Source organism: Gossypium raimondii, chromosome 6 (assembly GCF_025698545.1).
Source record: "Gossypium raimondii isolate GPD5lz chromosome 6, ASM2569854v1, whole genome shotgun sequence".
In the NCBI taxonomy this organism is placed as follows: domain Eukaryota; kingdom Viridiplantae; phylum Streptophyta; class Magnoliopsida; order Malvales; family Malvaceae; genus Gossypium; species Gossypium raimondii.
In genome coordinates this window covers 35,511,477-35,533,604 of record NC_068570.1, presented here as the reverse complement: position 1 = coordinate 35,533,604, position 22,128 = coordinate 35,511,477, and the positions used below count along the sequence as shown (strand labels likewise).

The window sequence follows — 22,128 nt, the reverse complement described above, 5'->3', positions numbered from 1 at the left end:
CAGACAGAAATTTAAAACATTTCATATCATAGAAATAAGCATATTAAAACCAAGTCATATCATACATATTGTTCCTCATACGAGCCCTTGAGGCCCTAAAGATGCGTTAGAAACAAGTTGGGACTAAATCAGAAACTCAAAGAATTTTTCACAAAATAGTGCAAATCTTCGACAGTGCAAGGGTCAAACGGCTGTGTGGCCAAGCCGTATGACTCACACGGCCAGTAGACACACCTGTTGCTCAGGCCGCGTGGGCATTCGAAGTAGGGACACACGGCCATGTCCCAGCTCGTGCCCATACCCGTGTAACTCACTGACTTGGTCACACAGCCAAGCCATATGCCCGTGTGCCAGGCCGTGTAACAGTCTGACTTGCAACCCTTTGAAAACTACAGGGGAAACACGGTCATGTGTCACACATGGCTGAGACACACTCCCATGTCTCTGCCCGTGTGGACGAAAATAAGTCATTTTAGAAGCTATTTTTCTCACCCAATTAGGCATGTACCTACAATCAACATTACATATATTTACAGGCCATAACAAGGCATCCAAATCAAGCATAAACAAGCCATAAACATATGGTATAACATCATACAACCAATATACCCTTAGGCACCTCAAATGACAATATATAAACATGTCTAACCATGTAATCTATTTGACCAAATAATCAACTAACTTGTATGCATGTTTGCATCAATATATACCATAAAATTTACTTACCAAAACACAACCATTTGGTACCAAAATGTCATTCAATAACTAGCATCAAATAACCAATTAGATCATGCATATCAAAGTACCAATTCACAACAACTTGCAAGACTTATACAATATGCACATTCAACTATCATTTCATCTTCCATCATCCAACCATATCAAGCATATCATCGACCATTTTTAAGCTACTTATAAACATACCAATCTATATCATTTCATCAACAAAATGCCAAATCACAAGCTAAGTTAAATGACCAAAACATCAACAAAACTACCTATACATGCCATTATAAGCAAAATTAAACAACCGAATGTACCAAAAGAGCCGATGGATAGTGTGATATAGCTGTGACAAGCTTCCAACCTGAATGAGCTTTTGATTCACTAAAACATGGAAAATAACACAAAGTAAGCATTTAAGCTTAGTAAGTTCGTGTAATATAGAATAAAACTTACCATTTAGTCACATAATAGGTAAGAACAAATCATATCCCAACATAATTTGGCCAAATCCCTAAGCACATATACATCAACCATGTTAGCCATGTAAATACATATCTAAACCAATAATCATGGACGAGCACATCAAATGATTAATTTCATATACATGTATCATCAAATTCCATTTTCCATATAGCGTGTAACAACATTTCTATGTAATTCATATGTATGCCTGTAATAGTCTGTATCGAACTCTTACCAATTCATATCAGAATATTGCCCGTTGAACCATTTAGGATACCGTTGGATACACGGGATAGCTCACACATTGTGTGCTAACTCATATAACTGTAATCTATCAAATCCTGTACATGTATGCTCATACGAGCTGTGAATCGGTTTTCTCACTCGAGCTATAGATCGATATGCTCTCACGAGCTGTAAATTGGTATGCTCACACGAGCTGTAGATCAGTATGCTCTCACGCACTCTAACTCATATAACTGTAATCTATCAAATCCTGTACATGTATGCTCATACGAGCTGTGAATCGGTTTTCTCACTCGAGCTATAGATCGGTATGCTCTCACGAGCTATAAATTGGTATGCTCACACGAACTGTAGATCGGTATGCTCTAACGCACTGTAGGTCGGAACGTAGCTACATGATGCTGCTCACATGAACAGTGGAGTATCTGCAACACATGCAGGACCTCAGCCATCGGTAGGACATTTAGGACCAGTACTCGAATCATGTAAACCCTAATGACATGTCATTTGTATCCTACAAATCTCTAAGGTTCAAATAGGGCTCGGTAGTATACATAAATATATAATTACAATTCATGCATACTTCAAAATAAAACATATAATCACAATTTAATCACACAAACTTATCTCGAGGAGTATACATAAATATTAAGGTGATTAATCCGAGACTTTCTCTTTGCCTAGATCTAACTCCGTACGAGGTCTGACTTGATCTATAAAGATAAATTTAACTCAATTCAAAATATTTTTCATTCAATTTAACCCAAAATCATATTTTGCCAAAATTATTATTTTGCCCCTATACTTTTAATTCTTTACAATTTAGTCCCTAGCTCATAAAAATGGAAATTCATGAAATTCCACCATAACCCAATATGGCTGAATATCAACTTGGTCCCTAGCATGCCCTATATTTCATTTATTTCCAAATTTCACCATGTATAATTCTTTATTTTTCAATTTAGTCCCTATTTGACAATTTCACCAAAAATTCCTTTACAAAAGTTGTTTATCTAACAACAACCATCCATTTTCTAACATCATGCTTCAAAAATAATGTACATGCATCAATTGTAAAACCCTAATAGTTTAACTATTTCACAAATTAGTCCCCAGGCTAGCTAAATTAAGCTACAACGATCCCGAAAACATAGAAATCATTAAAAACAGATTAAAAAATCACTTACAATTAGACAACTAAGGTTGGTCGAATCAAGCTTCTTCCATGGCTATTCTCTCCTTTTAGTTTCGGTTGAAAATGGTGAAAAGAAAGATGATACTTAATTTGGTTTTATTTTAATTGATCAATTATTATTTAATTACTTAATTAACCTTTAAAAACTTTAAAAATTACACAAATGTCAAGCCATTAAAATCCACTATCAACTATAATGGTTTAATTACCATATAAGGACTTCCACTTTAAATTTCTATAGCTATTTAATACCTTTAGCTATTAAAACTCAACTTTTGCACTATACGCGATTTAGTCCTTTTTATCAAATTCAGCATGTAAATGGTAAAATTTCTTAACGAAATTTGTATGCAGTACTACTATCATGCTCTAGGAAAAAAATCATAATAAAATAACTTTTTCAACTTTGGATTTGTGGTCCCAAAACCACTTTCCAATTTCACTTAAAATGGGGCTATTACAGGAACACTTATCGTTCTTTCCCTTTACATGCCCTTTGAACCACTTAGAATAATATCGACTACGCGGAGAAAGCTCACACAAAGTGTGCTAAACAAATGGTCGAAACCTTTCCTTTTCCTTTTCCTTTTCCTTTTCCTTTTCCTTTTCCTTTACATCGATGCTCACTCGAGCCATAAAATGGGTCTGCTCACACAAGTAGACGGTCGAAATATAAGCTACACGACGCTGTTCACACAAGCTAATGAGCATCTGCAACAAATGCAGGAACACAGCCGTCAATAGGACATTCAAGGCAACACTCGAAACATGGTAACCCTAATGACATGTAATTTGTATCCTATATACCTAATGTTCAAACGGGGCTCGATAATCATTGTACATCATTGGATTTGCATCGTGGAATGGTTATCTACTATTCCTTCAAGGTGACATCATGTGGATGATATACAGGTCCTTCGGGGTGACACCGTGTAAATGATATATAGGTTCTTCAGGGCAACTATAACACCTAGATTTGTAGTAACCCGAAATTAAGGACAATTAAAGGACTCAATTGAAAAAGACCACAAGTTAGCGGCCTATATTGAAAGAGATAGGAAAGTTGCAAACCAAATTGGACATGATTGAGATCCAATTCTGGTTCGGTTAGAGTGGAACCAACCGGTTCCTTAATGGGAGACATCATAGTTAGCAATGGACAATTCTCATGGGATTGGTAATAGCACGAGAAGGGTTATAAATAGATAGGAAATGGATTCCCAGGGTTGATTTTCTTCCCGAATTTGTTTCATGTTCTCCTATTCTTCATTGTTTTCAGTAGCTCAAAGAATGAGAAGCCATAGAAGGTTCTACATGGAGCAGGCTTCATGAAGATGGAGTTAGAAAAGTAAGGAAACCAGCAAGCTGGTGTTGGATTGTTGATATGCCTCATGGCGCAATAGAAAAAATTTCTGACGATCATCAGCCAAGGATCCATGTATGAGGAACGAGTTAAGTTGAAAATGAGTAAAAAATATACCTTTAGGATTTGATTTCCTTCACAATGTTGATTCCAAGCCGTAACGAATTGTCTCGGCCTCTACGTAGTCCACCCAGTTAAGCACGAACAATAATACTCTATAAAACTTTTCAGAGAGAATTAAAAAAAATTGGTTGCTAGACCTTTTTTCAAATTTTCTTACTTCCTACCATCCATCATTAGAGATCATATTCTTTTTAGTAATCACTTATAATAAAAACAAAATAAGTCCCTTTTACTTCTAGAGAAAATTATAGAAGGTATTAAAATTTTATATTATTTCTAAAAGAATATTAACTTTGGGAAAGTAGTTGCGAATCGTGTCCTGCTCTTTCTTCACGACTTCTTTCATTATCGGGTTGAGGTGTCATTGGGCATCTACTACATGTTTTTTCCCCTCTTCTAAGAATATTTTATGTTGGTAGAGGGATGAGCTTATTCCCTTAATATTAAAAATTGTCCACCCAATCGTCTTTTTATGTGCTTTCAACACATGAAGGAGTGCAACTTCTCTTTCCGTCCTTAATTGGGCAGAGATAATAACGGGAAGAGTGTTGTGTTCTCCCAAATGCCCATACTTCAAACCTCCAGGCAAAGGTTTCAACTCATGTGCAGGAGGTCTAATTATTGAAGGAATCATTTTCTCAGACAGATCTTCAAGAGGCCCTAAAGGCTCTTTGTAGTGTTTCCACCAATCAAGTTGATGCACATACTCAGGCGCTAACTGAATTTCCATGTTTTCACGCAAGTCATTATCCTCTTCGTCAATAGTTAATTTGCCCATGTCTTGTGTAGAGAGCGGTTGAAGTTCTTCTATGCTCTCGGCTTCAATAGGCTCAATACTTGTGATATTCGAAAATGGTTCTAATTCGTAATCTTATTATGTAGAGACTTCACAATTTTCTTGGACCAGCATTGTCCTTGGTATGGGGAGTCCTTGAATTACTTCCACTTTTTGGCTCTCTAATCTTCTGGACATTTTTTTAGATTTAATATTTTTATAATCTCGATTATCCTCGAAAAAGGAATCACTGATGCTAACTGTCACATCCCATATTTTTTATTATTAGTGGCGCAAGTTTGAGAACAAGGAAGTGTTTGGTTTAGTTATAATATCCCGTTTTTAGTAAAATCAAAATAGTGGTTTTGAGACCACAAATCTGACGAGTAAATTTTTAGTTTCAATATTATTTTAATGTCTATAGTATGTTAGTAGTGTCGTATAAAAATTTCGTTAAGAACTTTTGACGTTTGCATGCTTAATTAAATAAAAAGGACTAAATCGTAAAAGGTGCAAAAGTAGAGTTCTATAAGTTAGAGGTATCTAATAGCTATGAAAATTTAAAATAAGAGGACTTAGATGGTAAATAGACCATTTATATAGTTAGTTCATATTCATGGATTGGTTTTGTTGTAATTATGAATGTTTTAAAAGGTTAAAAATGTAGTTAAGTAAATAAAGGTTAATATAATAAAAACAAAAGAAAGAAATGAGATATCATCTTCCTATCTTCATCTTCAACTGGTTTTCACCATGGGAGGATAGCTAGGTTTCGACCATTGCATTTTTTGCTTGCATGGTATGTGTTTTGATTTCGTTTTTAATGATTTTTATGTTTTCAGGATCGTTGTAGCTTAACCTAGCTAGCCCAGGGACTAATTTGAAAATTTTTTAAAGGATTAGGGTTTTTCCATGAACATGTTTGCATGATTCTTGAAGTTTAATGAAAGGTTGGTCTTAAATTTTATATGCATATTTGTGGCACTGTGATAGATTATTAAAAAATATTTCCCGCAAAAAAATCAGTAGAAAAAGTCAAAAAAATTAAAAAATACGAAATCAAGAAAAAAATTAAAAAATACTCAGCGGGTTGAGTTTAGTGCCGAAACTGTCCAAATCAAATATACAATATTTAAGGACATTCCAGTTTAAATTTCGTGATTTTTGGAGATCGGGAACACCTCGAACGAAGTTGTCAAGTTACTCCGCAGTTTTTCAGGTTTTTCGATTTTAGCAATTTTTATTGATTCTTAGCTGTAGGTTTTCATTTGTTTTGCCTTTACTATTCCTTTACACTGTCTAACACCTTCTTGTTTCTTGTGTTAGTAGGATTTAAAAGTGTGCACATTCTTCCTCGGTGCGACACAAATCAATTGGTGTCTCGTTATTTTTGGACTCCTAGTGCAAATTAGGATTATTTGGTAGTTTCGGTTCATAAATTTTCTAATTGATTGATATAGTCTCTACTAATAATAAGTGTTTCGATTCTTGGTTTATTCTTTGCTGTTTTAGAGTTTTTATTTCAGATCTAGAAATTCTAAGATTTGATCTTTCTGCTTCGTTTCAGATCCAAGTGTTTAGCGTTCTTCGTAGGAGTTTCCCGTGACTTGACAACTCGATCTTGGTCCACGCGCAACCCTCTATTAGTTTTGGTATGACAGTTTTTCTTTATTCTTGAGTGATGGAGGAAGAACTGGCTAATCTGAATTTAATTGATGAGGAGGAGGGTGCGTTTCGTAAGGAGGCTATGGTGGTGGATTAGAACTATCAATTCAGTTTGGTAGGACGATGCTTGACAATATGAACCAAAAAATTTATGCGCATTCGAATTCGTTTGGATATGACAATTCCATTGAAAAGAAAGAAGAAGATTCAGATCGGACTGTCTATGCTCGTTATCAGTATGAGATACAAAGTTTATTTTTCTTTATCTGTGGTAAACTTGGTCATGGGGAGAGTTTTTTCCCATTTCAGACTCGAATTGAGCCTTCAAAAATAGTCTTTGGTGGGATATTTCACTGCGTGTAGTGGTGTGATGGCAGAACGCAACTGTTAGCAAATAGCTCCGTGAAGTAGACAATTCAGAGTGTAGACCATGGATATGGAAAGAGACACTAAAGGTCGAATTTCAGGGGAAGAGAGGGATACTGGGCATAACAACAGGGGTGATGTTGAGAAATCGTATCTAAATCCTAATTTTATTCCTTTAGGATCTAGACAAAAGATATTAACTACAGGGATTGGCAACTGGCAAAACATGGATAGTAAGGAGTTAAATGGGGTTGATAGTGATAATGGGCCTATGGATTTGGTGTTGACTGATGAAAATGATCCACTACTTTCTATGGAAGGAAAGAAACGACAATGGGTAGTGGGTGATACGACAATTTCTTCGGGAATAACATTGAAGGAGGTCTTCACGATATAACGACTAGCTCTACAGGGCGGAGCAGTCAAATGCAATGAAACTTCTAAGCTGGAATGTCCGTGGATTGGGGAGACCATGGACTGTTAATAGGCTCAAAAATAAGTCGAGGGCCATTAATCCTCAGATTTTGTTTCTTATGGAAACAAAATTAAATTCAAAAAAGATGAAAATAGTTAGATTGAAATGTGGTTTTGAAAACGGTGTTGATATAGGGGCGATTGGATCAAAAGGAGGTTTATCTTTGGGTTGGAAAGGTAACTCTTTGATTATGCTTAAAAGTTATTCTCATTACCACATTAATGTTGATATTCATGATAATGAATGTGGTGAATCTTGGAGGTTAACGGGTTTTTATGGGAATTCTGATGAACGAAGTAGGCAGAGGTCATGGGAGCTGCTTAGACAATTGGGACATGATCAAATGGTCCCTTGGCTTGTGATTGGGGATTTCAATGAGATCATAAGCTCCTTTGAAAAGAAGGGTAGATGTTTTAGATCAGAACGACAGATGGCTGAGTTTCGAAGCGTTTTGGATGACTGCGGGCTTAATGATTTGTGTTTCATTGGTATGTGGTTTACATGGGAAAGAGAAAGATTCTTGTCAACTAATAAAAGGGAAAGACATGATAGGGGAGTCACGAGTTTGGAATGGATGAATCTTTTTTCAGGCTATCAAGTAGAGCATTTAAGTCATACTTTTTCGGACCACTGTCCGGTTCTTTTTGACACAATTGGAAAGCGAAGGGATGATAAGAGATATGGGGCTAATCATTTTCGTTTTGAGGCCAGATGGTGTTTAGAATAATCTTTCGAAGAGGAAGTAAAAAGGAATTGGGTTGATTCATCTGTTAGTATTCTGATTAAGCTAACGAAAGTGGGACAATAATTCCAACAATAGAATCGCTTAAGGACCAAGGAGCAAAGGAAAACCCGAATGAATTTAGAGGAACGGTTGCTTGGACTTTATGACAGGGATCCATCTGATGAGATTTTGGTTAAAATTACAGATGTTTAGTTAGGCCTTAATCTGGAGGCTGATAAAAAGGAGATCTATTGAGAACAATAGGCCCGAGTCAATTGGTTGAAAAATAGGGATCGGAATACAAGTTTCTTTCACAAAGTAGTTGTTACTCACCAAAATCGTAGTCGGATGACCGGATTGGAAGGGAAGGATGGACGTTGGGCTTTAAAAGATAAGGAGATGTTACAGATTGCTATAAAGTATTTTGAAAATTTGTTCTCGGCCTTAGAGACAGGTGATAATGAAAGGTTGCTTGGCTTGGTGGAGAAATAGATCACAAAGAGCATGAATGATGAGCTGCTCAAACCTTTCACTGAGAAGGAAATTGGCATGCAGTTAAGATGATGGCACCCCTAAAGGCCCCGAAGATCGATAGTTTTCCAACAATATTTTATCAAAGGTTTTAGCATTTTGTTGGACCTGAGATTTCTAGTTATTGCTTGTCTCTTTTGAAAGGTGAGATTGAAATGAGTGAGATCAACCCATATCGTTTTAATTCCTAAAGTTGAGGAATCGAAAAATCTTTCACAATTTAGACCTATAAGTTTATGTAATGTGGTTTACAAAATTATTGTGAAAGTCTTGGTGGAGCGTATGAGTGCAATGTTGGGATGTTGTATTAATGAAGCCCAAAGGTATTTTATCCTAGGAAGACATATTTCGGATAATGTTTTAATCGCTTATGAGGTCTTACATTCCCTTAAAATGAAAAAGAAAAGTAGAAAAGGGAATTTTGCGCTTAAGCTCGATATGAGTAAAGTGTATGATCATGTTAAGTGGGATTTTTTGGCTAGAATGATGCTTAGGTTGGGTTTTCATACTGATTGGGTTGTTTTCATTATGTCTTTTTTGTTTGCTATACAGTGGGTATCAATGGGGATTCTAGCGATTGGTTTTCACCTTCGAGAGGGTTGAGACAAGGAGATCCACTTAGTCCTTATCTATTATTAATATGTGCAGAGGGTTTTTCTACACTATTACATGAGGCAAAGTAGAAAGATCTGATGTGGGGTGCTCCAATTGGAAGGGAAAGGCTCTCGATTAATCATCTATTTCTTGCAGGCGATTGTCTTCTTTTTGGTGATGCCTCATGTAAGGGAGAAAATACAGTTCGAAACACTATTTTGGAATATGAGCGAGTTTTGGGGCAACAGGTTAACTTTGATAAATCACTTATTTATTTTGGTGTAAGTGTGGAGTCTAATGTAAGGGAGTCAGTTACTTATTTATTTTGGTGTAAGTATTTGGGTCTGCTAATGATGGTCAAAAGAAAGAAGAGGTGGGCTTTTGCAAATTTTGTTGATTGGTTCAGAAGAAGAATTGATGGGTGGAATTTGCACTATCTTTCGATGGGGGTAAGGAAGTATTCATTAAGTCAATTTTACAAGCAATTCTCGTATATGTTATGCAGTGTTTTGCTTTGCCGAAGGTTTTAGTTAGAGGGTATATTGAATAAATTTTGGTGGTCTAATAACAAATTAACTAAAGCCATTCATTGGAGTAATTAGAGTGCATTGTGTAAACCCAAAGTTGTTGGTGGGCTGAGACTTCGGGATCTTTTTTTGTTCAATAAAGATTTATTAGCAAAACAAGTTTGGCAGTTATTTTCCCAGCCCAATTGCCTTTTAGCAAAAGTTCTAAAAGCTCTTTATTATCCATTCTCTGTATTTTGTCAACAAAAGTTGGTTCTTACCCTTCGGTTACCTAGAGGAGTATTTGTAGTGCTCAGGATCTGAATGTAGAAGGGTTAATTTGGCGTATTGGTAGCAATGAGGGTGTGAATATTTGAAATGATCCATGGCTACCTAGTCCTGGAAGTAGTAGATTATCAGTTCAGAATATAAATCCTTATTGGATTACTGTGAACCAGTTAATTGATGTTGAGTCAAATACTTGGAATAAGGAGGTGATTTGCATACTTGTTGACAGAGACCAAGCGAAACGCATTTTCAACATTCCTCTCGATAGTTCCAGATCTCATGATATGTTGGTTTGGAGACGCGAAGCCATTGGGAGTATTCTGTGAAGAGTGGGTATAGGGTTTTAATTACAAAAAAATTACAGATTACAGATTACAACCTTTCTACAGCAGACAAGTACAAGGATTTTTACAAATAAATTTGGGCTTTGCACCTACCAACTAAAGTGAAAATACATATGTGGAGGTTATTCAATAATTATGTGCCTCATTTTAGCAATCTCATTAAGCGAAGGCTATATGTTGATGAAGCTTGTCCACTGTGTAAGGACGCTTCGGAGGATTTTGACCATTTGATGTGGTTTCGTCGTGTATTGCAACAGCTTTGGGCTTATCTGAATATCACAATTGCTCTAGCAGGGATTACCTCGAATTGCAAAGACTGGTTAGTAAATATTTTTAATGCAGTAGATGAAAGTACTAGACAACTTTTAATTATTTCCTTTTGGGCTTTGTGTCATAGAAGAAATAAAATGGTACATGAAGGTCTTAAGATATCCATGCAGGAACTTTTGGGTTTTATTCAAGGTTATATACAGGAGATAACTTTGAGTCGAGTCTCTTTTTCCTCATATAGAACTATGCTGAAAGAGTTGTGGCGACCCCCTAATACTGGTATTATTAAATTAAATTTTGATGTTTCTTTTCAAGATGATTCTAAAATCTCCGCTACATCAGTTTTAGCTCGAAATAACGAAGGAAAAATCATGGGGGCGTGTACTTTCCCATATGAGGGAGTCGTAGATGCCTTTGTCGTAGAAGCTAGGGCCCATGAAAGGGCTCTGTTGTTTGCGATTGAAATGGGTTTTAGGAGAATGCTACTGGAAGGGGATTCTCTGTCGATCATTAAAAAACTCAAATCAGATGGGGAGGATAAATCCATTCTCAGACCGATTTCTCAAAGTATTCGACTATTAGAAAGTCACTTTGTGGAAGTTACTTACCATTTTGCTCTAAGAGAAGCTAACAACGCGGCACATAATCTGGCATTGGAAGGATGTCGATGCTAAACATCTTGCTTTTAGGTTGAGGAGGCATCAGATTAAGTTGAAAAGGTGGCTGACGAGGACTGGATTGTTTGGTGATACGATTTGGCCCGGTGTTGATTGTCGAGTCGATCTAATTTGCCCGATCGTCGTCGAGGAAGTATCGTTCGGTTTCGTAAACGGACGAATTTGGTTAAGTATGGAAATATATGTCGAAATAAGTTCGTGGTGGCTAAAAGATAGATGTATTTTAAATGGAATAAATTTGGATGGGCTCGGTTTAACAAGAAAGTAAGATAAGGTAAGTGATGGAGATGAATGATAGAACTTAAGCGTCAAGAAAGATTCGATACTATAACGAGTATAGCCCTGAGTTTTATATGGCTTAAGGTGGAAGATGGTTGGTAGATGGATAGGAGAACGCCACACCAAAAGATTGGTAATAAGTTCAGAAAACAAGTTCGGGATGACACCACTAGCACGCTAGATAAGTCACTCGAGACTCGTACGAAATTGGAGAGGAAGTTAACCTCATAGAAACAAAGTTTCATTTAACAAATTGGCAAAAAGTTCCTACAAAGTGAATTGAGCTACATATTTATAGCCTTTACATGGGATAGCCGAATAGGCAATTAAAGGTGCTGAGTGGACAGCAAATTAAAGCTAAAAGAGGCTGGAAATTTCCTTGAAGTTTCTTGAATGTCCTGGGAATCTTCCTTGAAGTTTCCTAGCATGGGAGACACCAATGGAGATCATCTAAAAGCCTACATTCAGCTGGAGTTTAATTAAGTTGATTAATGACTGAAACTTCTTAACTCCTTCTTAAAAACGTCCTTTAATGCTTCCTAGACCAGCTTGATTAATTGGAGTGAAGAATGAGCTAAATGGAGCTACATTTGATCAGCCAAGGAGTTATGATCAGCTTTCAATTCTTCCTGGGCAGCCCAACAAGCAGCAGCCATAATAAAGACAACTTAGGCGCACAAACAGTCCCTTGTGTGAACACTTGAATTCAATCGGCCTTGAGGTGTGAAAAAGGGTGATTTGAGCAGCCACCAATGTGTGAAAAACGTTGCTAGCTGAATAGGTTCAATGTGAATAGCATCTTGGCTATTGGACTCCACGAACAGCCACTTGGAGAAGCTAAAAACTGATGTTGACTTTTAATTCAGCTTAATTGCTCCAGCTCCAAATACATGTGCTCATTAATACCGTCCATGCACTAACTGAATTTGGCCAAATGGTCACTGGGAGAAGCCAATCACTAGCACACTTTTCATTAATCTTCATTCATGCACTTATGCCGTCCCTTGTACATGTACCTGCACTAAATAAATTCAGCAACTAAAAACACATTAAAATGATGCATTCGGCTAGGGCACATTAAAGTTGATAATAACTAAGAAATGTTCAGCTTAAGACACATTAAAATGCTGTACTAATTAACATGCATTAAAATTAACACAAAATTAATTAAGTTCAAATTAAAACATATTAATAAGCTGAAATTAAGTTAACTAACTTAATTAAACAACTAAATTTATTCCAGCAACTTAAAATGTATGAAATTAAATAAAATAACATTGAGCTCAATGAGATAAGATTGAGCTGAATTGAGCTCAAGAAACTGAAATTCGAGCTGAATCAAGCTCAATAAGCTAGGATCGAGCTGATCAACTAGAAAAAGATTGCAATGCTCGCTTGGGAAGCTTGGCCAAAGTCGTTCGCAGGGCGTGATCGCATCATTCGGCTACAATAACACTGAGAAATCTTTGTTAAGCTTTGAAGATCGAAAAAGTTCAGAGGAATCTCCATGGTTGATTTTCAAGGCAATATCCTTCTTCCGATTTGGCTATACAGAGTAATTGTTGTGGAAGATGAGAATAATGGTTGGTATTCTCTAATGAGTTTTTTAGTGTTTAGTTTTGGGTGTTTTCTAGAGTTAATGGTTTTCTACTTTCTGTGTGCTTTATTTTGCTTTGATGGTTGGCCTTTTAATTTTAGAGTCTTTTCATTTCCTTGTAGTGTGTTAATATATCATACTTTCTTGAGCCAAACACCTATTAAATGAATATTAGCTTTTTATGCAAAAAAAAAAAAAAGTTCCAAGTTATCAATTTATATTACGTGCCAAACATGTAACAGAATAACAAGTTCTAAGTTATCAAGTTAAAGTTTAAAAAAGAAAAAAAGATATGGATGGATGAAAAAGTAGATTTTGCAGCTCATTTTATCAGCTTTTGTCTCTGCCTTCTGGGTTTGGGTTCCTGCTTATCTTCATCTTCATCAAATTTTCTTCTCAACTTCCTTAAATCTTCTTCACTTACACGTCCATTGAGTCTCTGGTTAAGTGCATAAGCTTGCCCCATTTTCTTTCTGCATTCATTGCTTGCAGTATCATGCAAAACCACTGAAATTCATCGCAAGGGTATAAGAAAAGATTGCCCTATATCTAACTTTTAAAGTAAATTGTATTTAAACCTGCATTGCTCCAACTCTCCATTTTTTTAAGTATACTTGTTTGATATCCATATTCCAACGTCTATCTGGATAAGGCTATTTGGATATGACCCTCCTAAACTGGAAATTTTGAATATATCATTGTCAAGACACTACCCATATCCAATATTCATACCCGAATCTAGCATAGTAAACAACCCAAGTTGTTAGCATCAAACTATGATGCTCCAATTCTTATTTTTCCTAATGTATCCATGTCGGACGCTTATGTTTGACATATGTTCGGACATAAGTATGGGAATATGACCCTCCAAATACCCTCTAGATATATAGAAAAACTTTCAAAATTTTGAATGAATCCATATTGAAAACATACTGTATCCAATGCACACACCCGAGTTAAGTAACATAGGCATTAAATTGTTGAATTCTTACTATGATCTGTCACTACAGTTCTTATCTGAAATAGTATGCAAGACTAATGACCAAAGTTGTAGATTGAACACTAAGATAAGAGTAGGGATGGTATCATTCATGAGATTGAACTTCAAACTCATCCCTCACAATGAGATAACAAACCTGGTTTGGGATAATCTCTTCCAATAATGCACTTTGCTTTACTTTGCACGCTTAGTGGAGCTGTCCACGGCTCATATATGTATTCCTTTGGCATGTCTGATATCCGCTTATGTTAGATGTTAGCACATTAAAGCTTGCCAAAAGATGATGATGAAGAAGAGGGTGGAAACTAAACATACCTTTTAGTATGGGGAGAAAATGCCTAATATAATTACCATTCGGATCATATTTCCTTCCAAATGATATTGGTGAGTATATGCGGTTGTACTGTTGAAAACAACAATCACTCATGTTGAAAAGCGAGTTATGTAAACAGCAAATTTGGCAGCAATTCTAGAAAGAAATTATAACTCTAAGAACTTAGACCTCAAGCAACTAACAGCTACTATAAACAGCCTACTTTTTTTTTTTTTTGGTGAAATAAACAACCTACATTTAATATCACTTAGTAAACATATCTCGGACATGCCCAGATCATTTATCCATAAGATAATCCAGACAACTAATTACACTGACATTTTACAATATATAGTATCAAATTCGGCCTACATACTCTGCTAAAACTGATATAGTAAGGTCTAGCTATGTTGCAAAAGAAATTGTTTTGAGTTGCCAGTCACTCTCCATTAAGAGACTTTGAAAATGATACATGTATAGATGATTCAAACCTGGTAAAAGAATGATGAGCATGATAGCCAGAGCCAATTCCCATTATTAATTGCCCAATCTGAATCAATCAGAAGCCTCTCAAAGATATCACGTCCTTTTTCCCAATGAACAAACTAGGAAAAAGAAATTGCAATTTATGACAAGAGAAAATGATAGAAAGAAGAAAGAAATGTGCTGAAGCATAGAGGAAACATACTAGATCTCCACGAGTGAGGAAACAAGCAACAGAATGGCGTGCGAGATGGTGCATCCAACCCCACTTCCTCAGCTACAATGACCCATGTTTATAAAATTAAAAGCACAAATATGAAACCAAATGTGCAAAATATTAAATAAAGGTATCAAGTTATGCCACGAAACCTGGACCATGATAGCATCAATCCAAGGGTAACCTGTTCTAGCCTCTCTCCAAGCAGCTAGGAGTTTGTCATCATCATTCCATGGAATCTGAAATCACAAAACTGACTAACATCAAAGCTTTATATATAGAATTGAGAGTCCAATACATGTCAGTTACAGCTCATGTAAGATTAGTCAATGATTTATTTTGAACGTGAGGTGATACAATATTCAAGTGTTATAGATGGCAAAAAACACGTGGAAAACCACTGAATAATTTCAATATAGCCCGATCTAATCTAATCCAAGTATCACAGAGGTGAGAGAACTTATGAAAACACTGGTCTAAGCAAAGAGGACCTCATCCTACAAGAATTAAGTTACAATCACAACCATTCTGTCCTTGTTCCCCTTTTAAGCACAACCATCTAGAAATTTCGGTGCTTTCATCACCAGAAACCTGATGGTATCAATTTTAGGTAAACATAACCAGTTTGTTTGGAACTTACAGCGAAACAATTCAAGTTCAGAAACATGGTTCAAATGAATACAGAAGAGTTTTAAGCCCATAGGAAAGTGCTGCTCACTTTAAAAGTTGTCATCTATAGTTATAATATCAGGTAGTTCTTAGGCTAACAATTGTGTGATATTTTGGTATAGTGCTGGACTCTTAGCTTCAATGATCAATCAAGATTCAAGGTCGGACAACTTCAAGTACCCAAAAAAAAAAAAAAATCACATGGTTCTATTTATTTGTTTCCTTTCCTTTTATTTTTCTACAGTTCTAAGAGAAAGCAAGGAGAAAGAAGAACAGAATCAGATTTAGGTAAAATAAACTGTTCCGTTTGGTACATTAAATGCACCGACCTGCTTGCATATTTTGTTACCCTTCATTTCGTCAAAATTAGGAGTTCCAAAGGCCACGGTATAGAAAAATTCGCGCCATAGCAACTGCAGAGATAGAATATAGCTTTCAATTCTTTGAAAGAAAGTAGATCAAACAATAAATAATTCACTGCAATATCAATGAAGAATTAATAGGCAACCAACCTGCCCGACAAGAGAAACTGGTGGTGATGTATGCCTCTTAACATTTTTATAGACATCTTTAAGGCATTGGTAAAAATACCTGGAAGAGAGACACCCAAACTGCCACAAGGATTATGAAAAAAGAATGAACATACGCAAGGCTGAGATCTCTCTTAATGATTTTTTATCTCCATATTACAAAATTTGTACAATCATTCAAAGATATGCTCCAAAACCAGTATCAATCTTTTTGTCACTCACTTTCAAATAAGGTGATAGAACAGTTGTTGCTGGTTTTATATAAGCAGAAGGGTCACCCTTAGGTTTCTCAAAATTGGCCACCCATTCCTGAAGTAGAAGAAAGCAGTCATATCAATACAAGTGCCATAAACAACTGATCCTTAAAAAGATACAACAGAAGTAAACATGGGAAAACTGATAAGATAACTTAAGGCATTTTGCAAGAAATCAGGTTCACTTAATGACAAACCAAAGGAGATTTCACATTTTGGCAGGAACTTAGAATTGTTGTCACAAAGCCATTAGAAGGAAAATTACAGATGAACTAATCACAAAATAACCAGAAGCATCTTTGTATTTTCTGACTAGACACTTACAAATCACAACTTCTTCTCAAGGAAATGATGAAATATCAAAATAACAGTAGTGCAGCCAACATTTTTCACCTCAGCTTGATCCAGAACATTTCACAAGCTTCATATTCATATAGACCAACCTAAGTTCAATGGACTTAACTGACCGACCCAATGCACCTCTTCTCATCATACAGGTCATTAACTTAACTCATTGACTCAAATGGATCCAAGCTTTGTTACAGGGAACTCGGTTAGAAATTAACAGAAACTAAGTAAACTGAAAGAAGAAAGTGGAGCAAAAGTTTTCCATGGTTGTCAAAAAACCACAAATTAAGCCTATAATCGATACAATAATCTGTCATATATCTACATTTATGTATTACCAATTTACATATAGCAGTTCACCATCCTCCAAAGGAATGCCTTTTCCCAAAACTTCAATGTCATAATATTGCTATTGCTAATTCAATGCTCAATATCAAAAGGTCACAACATACCTTGTCACTTAGGGATTCTCTCAACCTCCTCAATGCTTCTGACTCACCACCTCTAAAGGGAGTGAACTCATCCTGCACAAGGAATCCTTCTTTATAAAGAGCTCCGTCAAGCAATGGCACATTTCTGAAACATTGATGGCTTCATACCTGATGCTTTTCCACATACCCGAGTTCCTTTAGTGTCGGAACTTGTAAAATCTCACATCTTCCAACATCTCCAACAGGAGGCATCCAAGAAAGTTCAACTGAAAGTGAGAAAGATGGTTCCCCAGCAAGCTTTAAAAAGGATTGATAACTCAATGGTGGTCTTCCCCCATTCTATTGTAGCCGTTAGTTGCATTCATGAATAGTAGCAATCAATTAGAATAAAAAAGATAGCATCCTTGGTATGAAAAAACTAGAAACTTGGCGTAAAAGCTTCCAACTCTGTTGATACCAACTTCTGGCTTACCTTCTCTATAATATCTGCAGGATCGAAGATGGTATGACTCACTGGAGAGAAAACCTCGATTCCAGCTGCAGAAGCATAATTCTGTAGAAACAAAGGCAATCTTTATTTACTATAAAGAATATAAGCATATGAATTGCTAACTTAGCTAAAAGTAATATGTTCCTACGTTGCTCCAACTTTTTATTTTTCTTGAAGTACCCTTGTGTCTGATATATTTTTGGATCTAGGTACGCGGATATGATCCCAAATACATAGAAAAGCTACTTGTTTCAGACACGTATCCATATCCAATACACACCCAACTCCAAATAATATAGATATGTATGTTTAGTACAAGAAAAAGCTTACAGCAACTGCAGCACATGAATTGAACATCCTCCCTGGAACTCAAACATGAAACCTCAAACTAATTGAAAATACCAAGTTTTGCCGTTGGACTATAATGTTGGTGGAAGCCCATTTTTATTTGATATAACACTAATATTTGAAAAACTCAAGGAAAGTTAAGTATTGTTCTTGAAAGATAGGGGGAAAAAAAAAAGCACAGTTTTACCTTAGCTTTATCATCCAAAGCTTGATAATATGGATCAGTGTCATACTCAAAGCAAAGCTTTCTAACATCCCACTGCCAAAAACCCAAAAATCAAACAAGCATTATAAAAAAGAAAAAGACAATTCTTCATAGTTTTAAGTTTAACTTTAAACAAACAAACAATATATGTAAATTATAGATATCAAAAAGAGAAAAAAAACAATACATGTAAATTATAAAGAGAAAATCACCTCGTTTAAGCAACGAATCAAAACCTCACTAGGCTCACCCTTCAACACCAACAACCTCGACCCGAGTTTCTTCAAACTTGAGTCAAGGTCAGCGAGGCTCTCCAATAAGAACCGGATCCTGTTTATACCCGCACGGGTGGATCCTGGGGAGTAGGCGTTTGGGTCCAGCACCATATAGTGAGGGTCGATGACGAACAAAGGGTAAACACAAGTGGATCCTCTGGAAGCATACTCGAGCGCCGGATTGTCGTGGACCCGGAGCCCCTTTCGGAACCACATTAACGAACCCGACCCGGATAGCATGCTGGGATTCAGTAGAGAAAGTGGAGGTTTCATTTCATAAGACAACAAAATTGCGGTTTTGGACCGTTGGGTAAGTTGGCGCCTTAAATGTGGGAGGCAGAGATGTCGGCTAACGTGCACGTACGAGGTGTATGACAAGGATGCTTGTGAATTGAAAAGAACTCTGAGCACACGGTATACGATATACGTTAAAAATAGGCTTGGGTGAGGAACTCTGGTGCGGTTAATGTAGCGCCACGTCGAGGGTCCTAACATGTGGATTTCTTGTGGTTGAAAGCTTCTTTTTCAACCTTCCCCTCTTTAGAAGAATTGATTCACTTTTTTAAACAAAGTTGATATTTTTGGTAAAAACGTTTAAACCATTATTCATAGAAAGCGTATTGCACATTTTAATTAGGAAGATTAGTGTATTAAAAAGGTGAAGAACTGAATCTCAATGGACTTAGAAAATACGAGAAGTAGGAGTGAGCAAAACTCGATTCGACTCGAAAAAATCGAAAAAAAATTTAAATTTCGAGTTAAACGAATCGAGTTATTCGAATCAACACGAATTTTTTTTTCAAATTTCGAGTTCGAATTGAGTTGAGTTTTAGAATTCGAATAACTCGAATAATTCGAATAATTCGAATAATTCGAATATCAAACTATAATATTTTATATTTTTACCCCAAACTCTCAAACCTTTTTACTTTTCCCTTAAAACTTTTACTCCTTCCCACTTTCCCCCCAAAACTTTTACTCCCCTCCCCTCCCAACCCCCCAATCTACCCAAAATTCATTTCTCACCAAAATTTTACTCTCTCATTTACTTTTTCTCAAAATTTTACTCCAAAAAACCCTGAAAACCTTTTATTTTCCCCTAAAATTTTTACTTCCTCCCACTTTTTACCTAAAACTTCTATTCTCTTCCCATCGCACCTCTCATCTACCCCAAACCCTCCCCCCTCCAATTTTTTTTAATATTTTACCTCCAAAATTTTACTCCCCCTATTTACTTTCTCTCAAACTTTTATTCTCAAAACTTTTTATTTTCCCCCTAAACTTTTACTTCTCACCCTTTACTCTCAAATAAAAAATCAAAATTATCCAAAAAAAATTCATTAAATATAAATAGTAATAATTTTATTTATATCTACTATTTATATTATTAAATTAAATTTTACATTTTATATTATTTATATTATTGAATTGTTTAGTCATATTAAATATTTATATTAAAATTGAATTGTTAATTATGCCATAAAACATTCGTGTTAAAATTTTATATTGGTATCAATTTCACATTTTATTTTTAAAATAACTTTTATTAAAAAATAATATTTTTACATTTAATATCTTTTTAATTCCAAAATACATAGTGACAAGAATCTGAAGATAATTGAAACAACTAAGTAAGTAAAGAAGCTAACCAATATATAAAAAATTAATAAATAAATTATGAGGTGATGAAAGTTAATAAAAAAATTGATTAAGGTGGACAAATTTTATTATGATGGGTGACAGTGGTTACAAGGACCCAAAATTATTTTTTAAAATTTAACTCGAACAAATATATTCGATTCGATTCGAATTCCATCTCACTCGACTCGATTCGATAAAACTTTAAATAAAGTTAGGATGATAAAATGAGATTCGAAAACTCGATTAACTCGAAAATTTTTAATTCGATTCGATTCGATTCAATCGAATGCTCACCCTTAACGAGAAGCATAAACGAAAGTGAAATCCAGCCATTTACTACTGCTAAGAATCATTAAAATAGAGGGTTCAAATTCAGCTCTAGAGTAATTTCCTCGATTTTGAAACATGCGAGAAAAATAACCGTCGAAACAACTATGAAAAACGATTTTTTTTCAGAATTTAAAATATCGATTTATCTCCAAAAGAATTTAGAAAAGAATGAAAACACCCTAAATTTGATTTCTCTTTGACGCTATGCAACAACAAACAAATGGTTTGCAGAGAGAGAAAGAACGTGGTTTTTTCACCATTATTTTCAAAATCTGATAGAGTATTGAACTCATCACATAATCTATTTTTATTTAGGTTAGCAAAATGCGGATTCAATCGACTTTATTTTCAGGCCACCTATTTTTCATTTTAATCAACTTTAAAATAAATATAATTTTAATTTTATATTTGTTATCTGAATTTTATAAATTTTTAATGTGATAGTTAAACTTTCAAAAGTCAATTTTGTTACTTAAAGCTTTAGTTTTTTTATTAATATGTACCTTATGGCTAATAGTTTTAATTTTTAACTTAACAGAACACTTGAGTCACTTAAATGGTGACACGGATCACTTATCAATTTTTATAATTTAAAATATATTAGGGACCAGAAATTAAATAACCCTTAATATTTTCTACCAGAAAAGAAAAGAACAGAAACAAATACTGATATTTTATATTCTCAAATTTCAAATGTTTTTCCTTTTTCCTTCTATTTTTATGTTCTCCAAAAAATTTAACTCCAAAATTGAACTAACCAGTTCAATTCTTTAATGCCTGTAACGTTTTTCTTTCCCTTTTATGTTGGAAATGTATTGGTATTTACAATTAAATTCCCAGACGTAACTACAAAATGAACCTAGTTTTTTACGTTCTTCAATTTTCTTTTCCTTCAATTTTGCAAAGCAGATTCAAACAGAAGAACCCAAATTCAATTAAATTTCCAAAAATGTCTACAAGATGAACCCGAATTCAATTCAACACCTTTCAACAATCCTGGAGACTGAAATCTGGTTTCTTATATCCAATAGATATCAATAAATATGCTGAAATTAGCAAAGCATATTCTTATACCAGAAAAATATAGAAAAACATTAGGATTTTGATCTGTTACTTTCATCGGTGATGACCCATTCAGGGAAATGATTCTTCATTTTAGTAGACAGGTGATTTTAAAACTTAAGGAGCTCAAGTTTTGTTTGGTCATTTTTGAAGAAGGCTCTGTTATGTGTCAACTGTAAGGTATGGGACTTGGATCCCACATAAGAAAATATGAAATTTTCTAGTGAGGTTTATATGGACCTAGATTCTCCAACTTCAATAGCTAGCCTTTGGGTTATGGTTTACTAAAGGTCCATATCAATTGGTTTTAGAGCCAGAAATCATGT

At 35.3% G+C, this 22,128-nt stretch overlaps 1 protein-coding gene across 1 annotated transcript; it reads right to left on the bottom strand.

Moving 5' to 3' along the window:
- Positions 1-13,401: 13,401 nt before the first annotated feature.
- LOC105773503 ((6-4)DNA photolyase) lies at positions 13,402-19,177 on the bottom strand. Its single transcript, XM_012595477.2, has 14 exons — positions 18,707-19,177; positions 18,477-18,548; positions 17,924-18,004; positions 17,620-17,790; positions 17,473-17,544; positions 16,641-16,727; positions 16,401-16,499; positions 16,218-16,301; positions 15,372-15,458; positions 15,208-15,279; positions 15,011-15,124; positions 14,522-14,609; positions 14,343-14,438; positions 13,402-13,713 (listed from the first exon to the last, which is right to left on the bottom strand). Exons 1-14 carry the CDS (start codon positions 19,040-19,042, stop codon positions 13,529-13,531), a joined length of 1,644 nt encoding a protein of 547 aa, XP_012450931.1. The 5' UTR covers positions 19,043-19,177; the 3' UTR covers positions 13,402-13,528.
- Between the last annotated feature and the right edge of the window lie 2,951 nt (positions 19,178-22,128).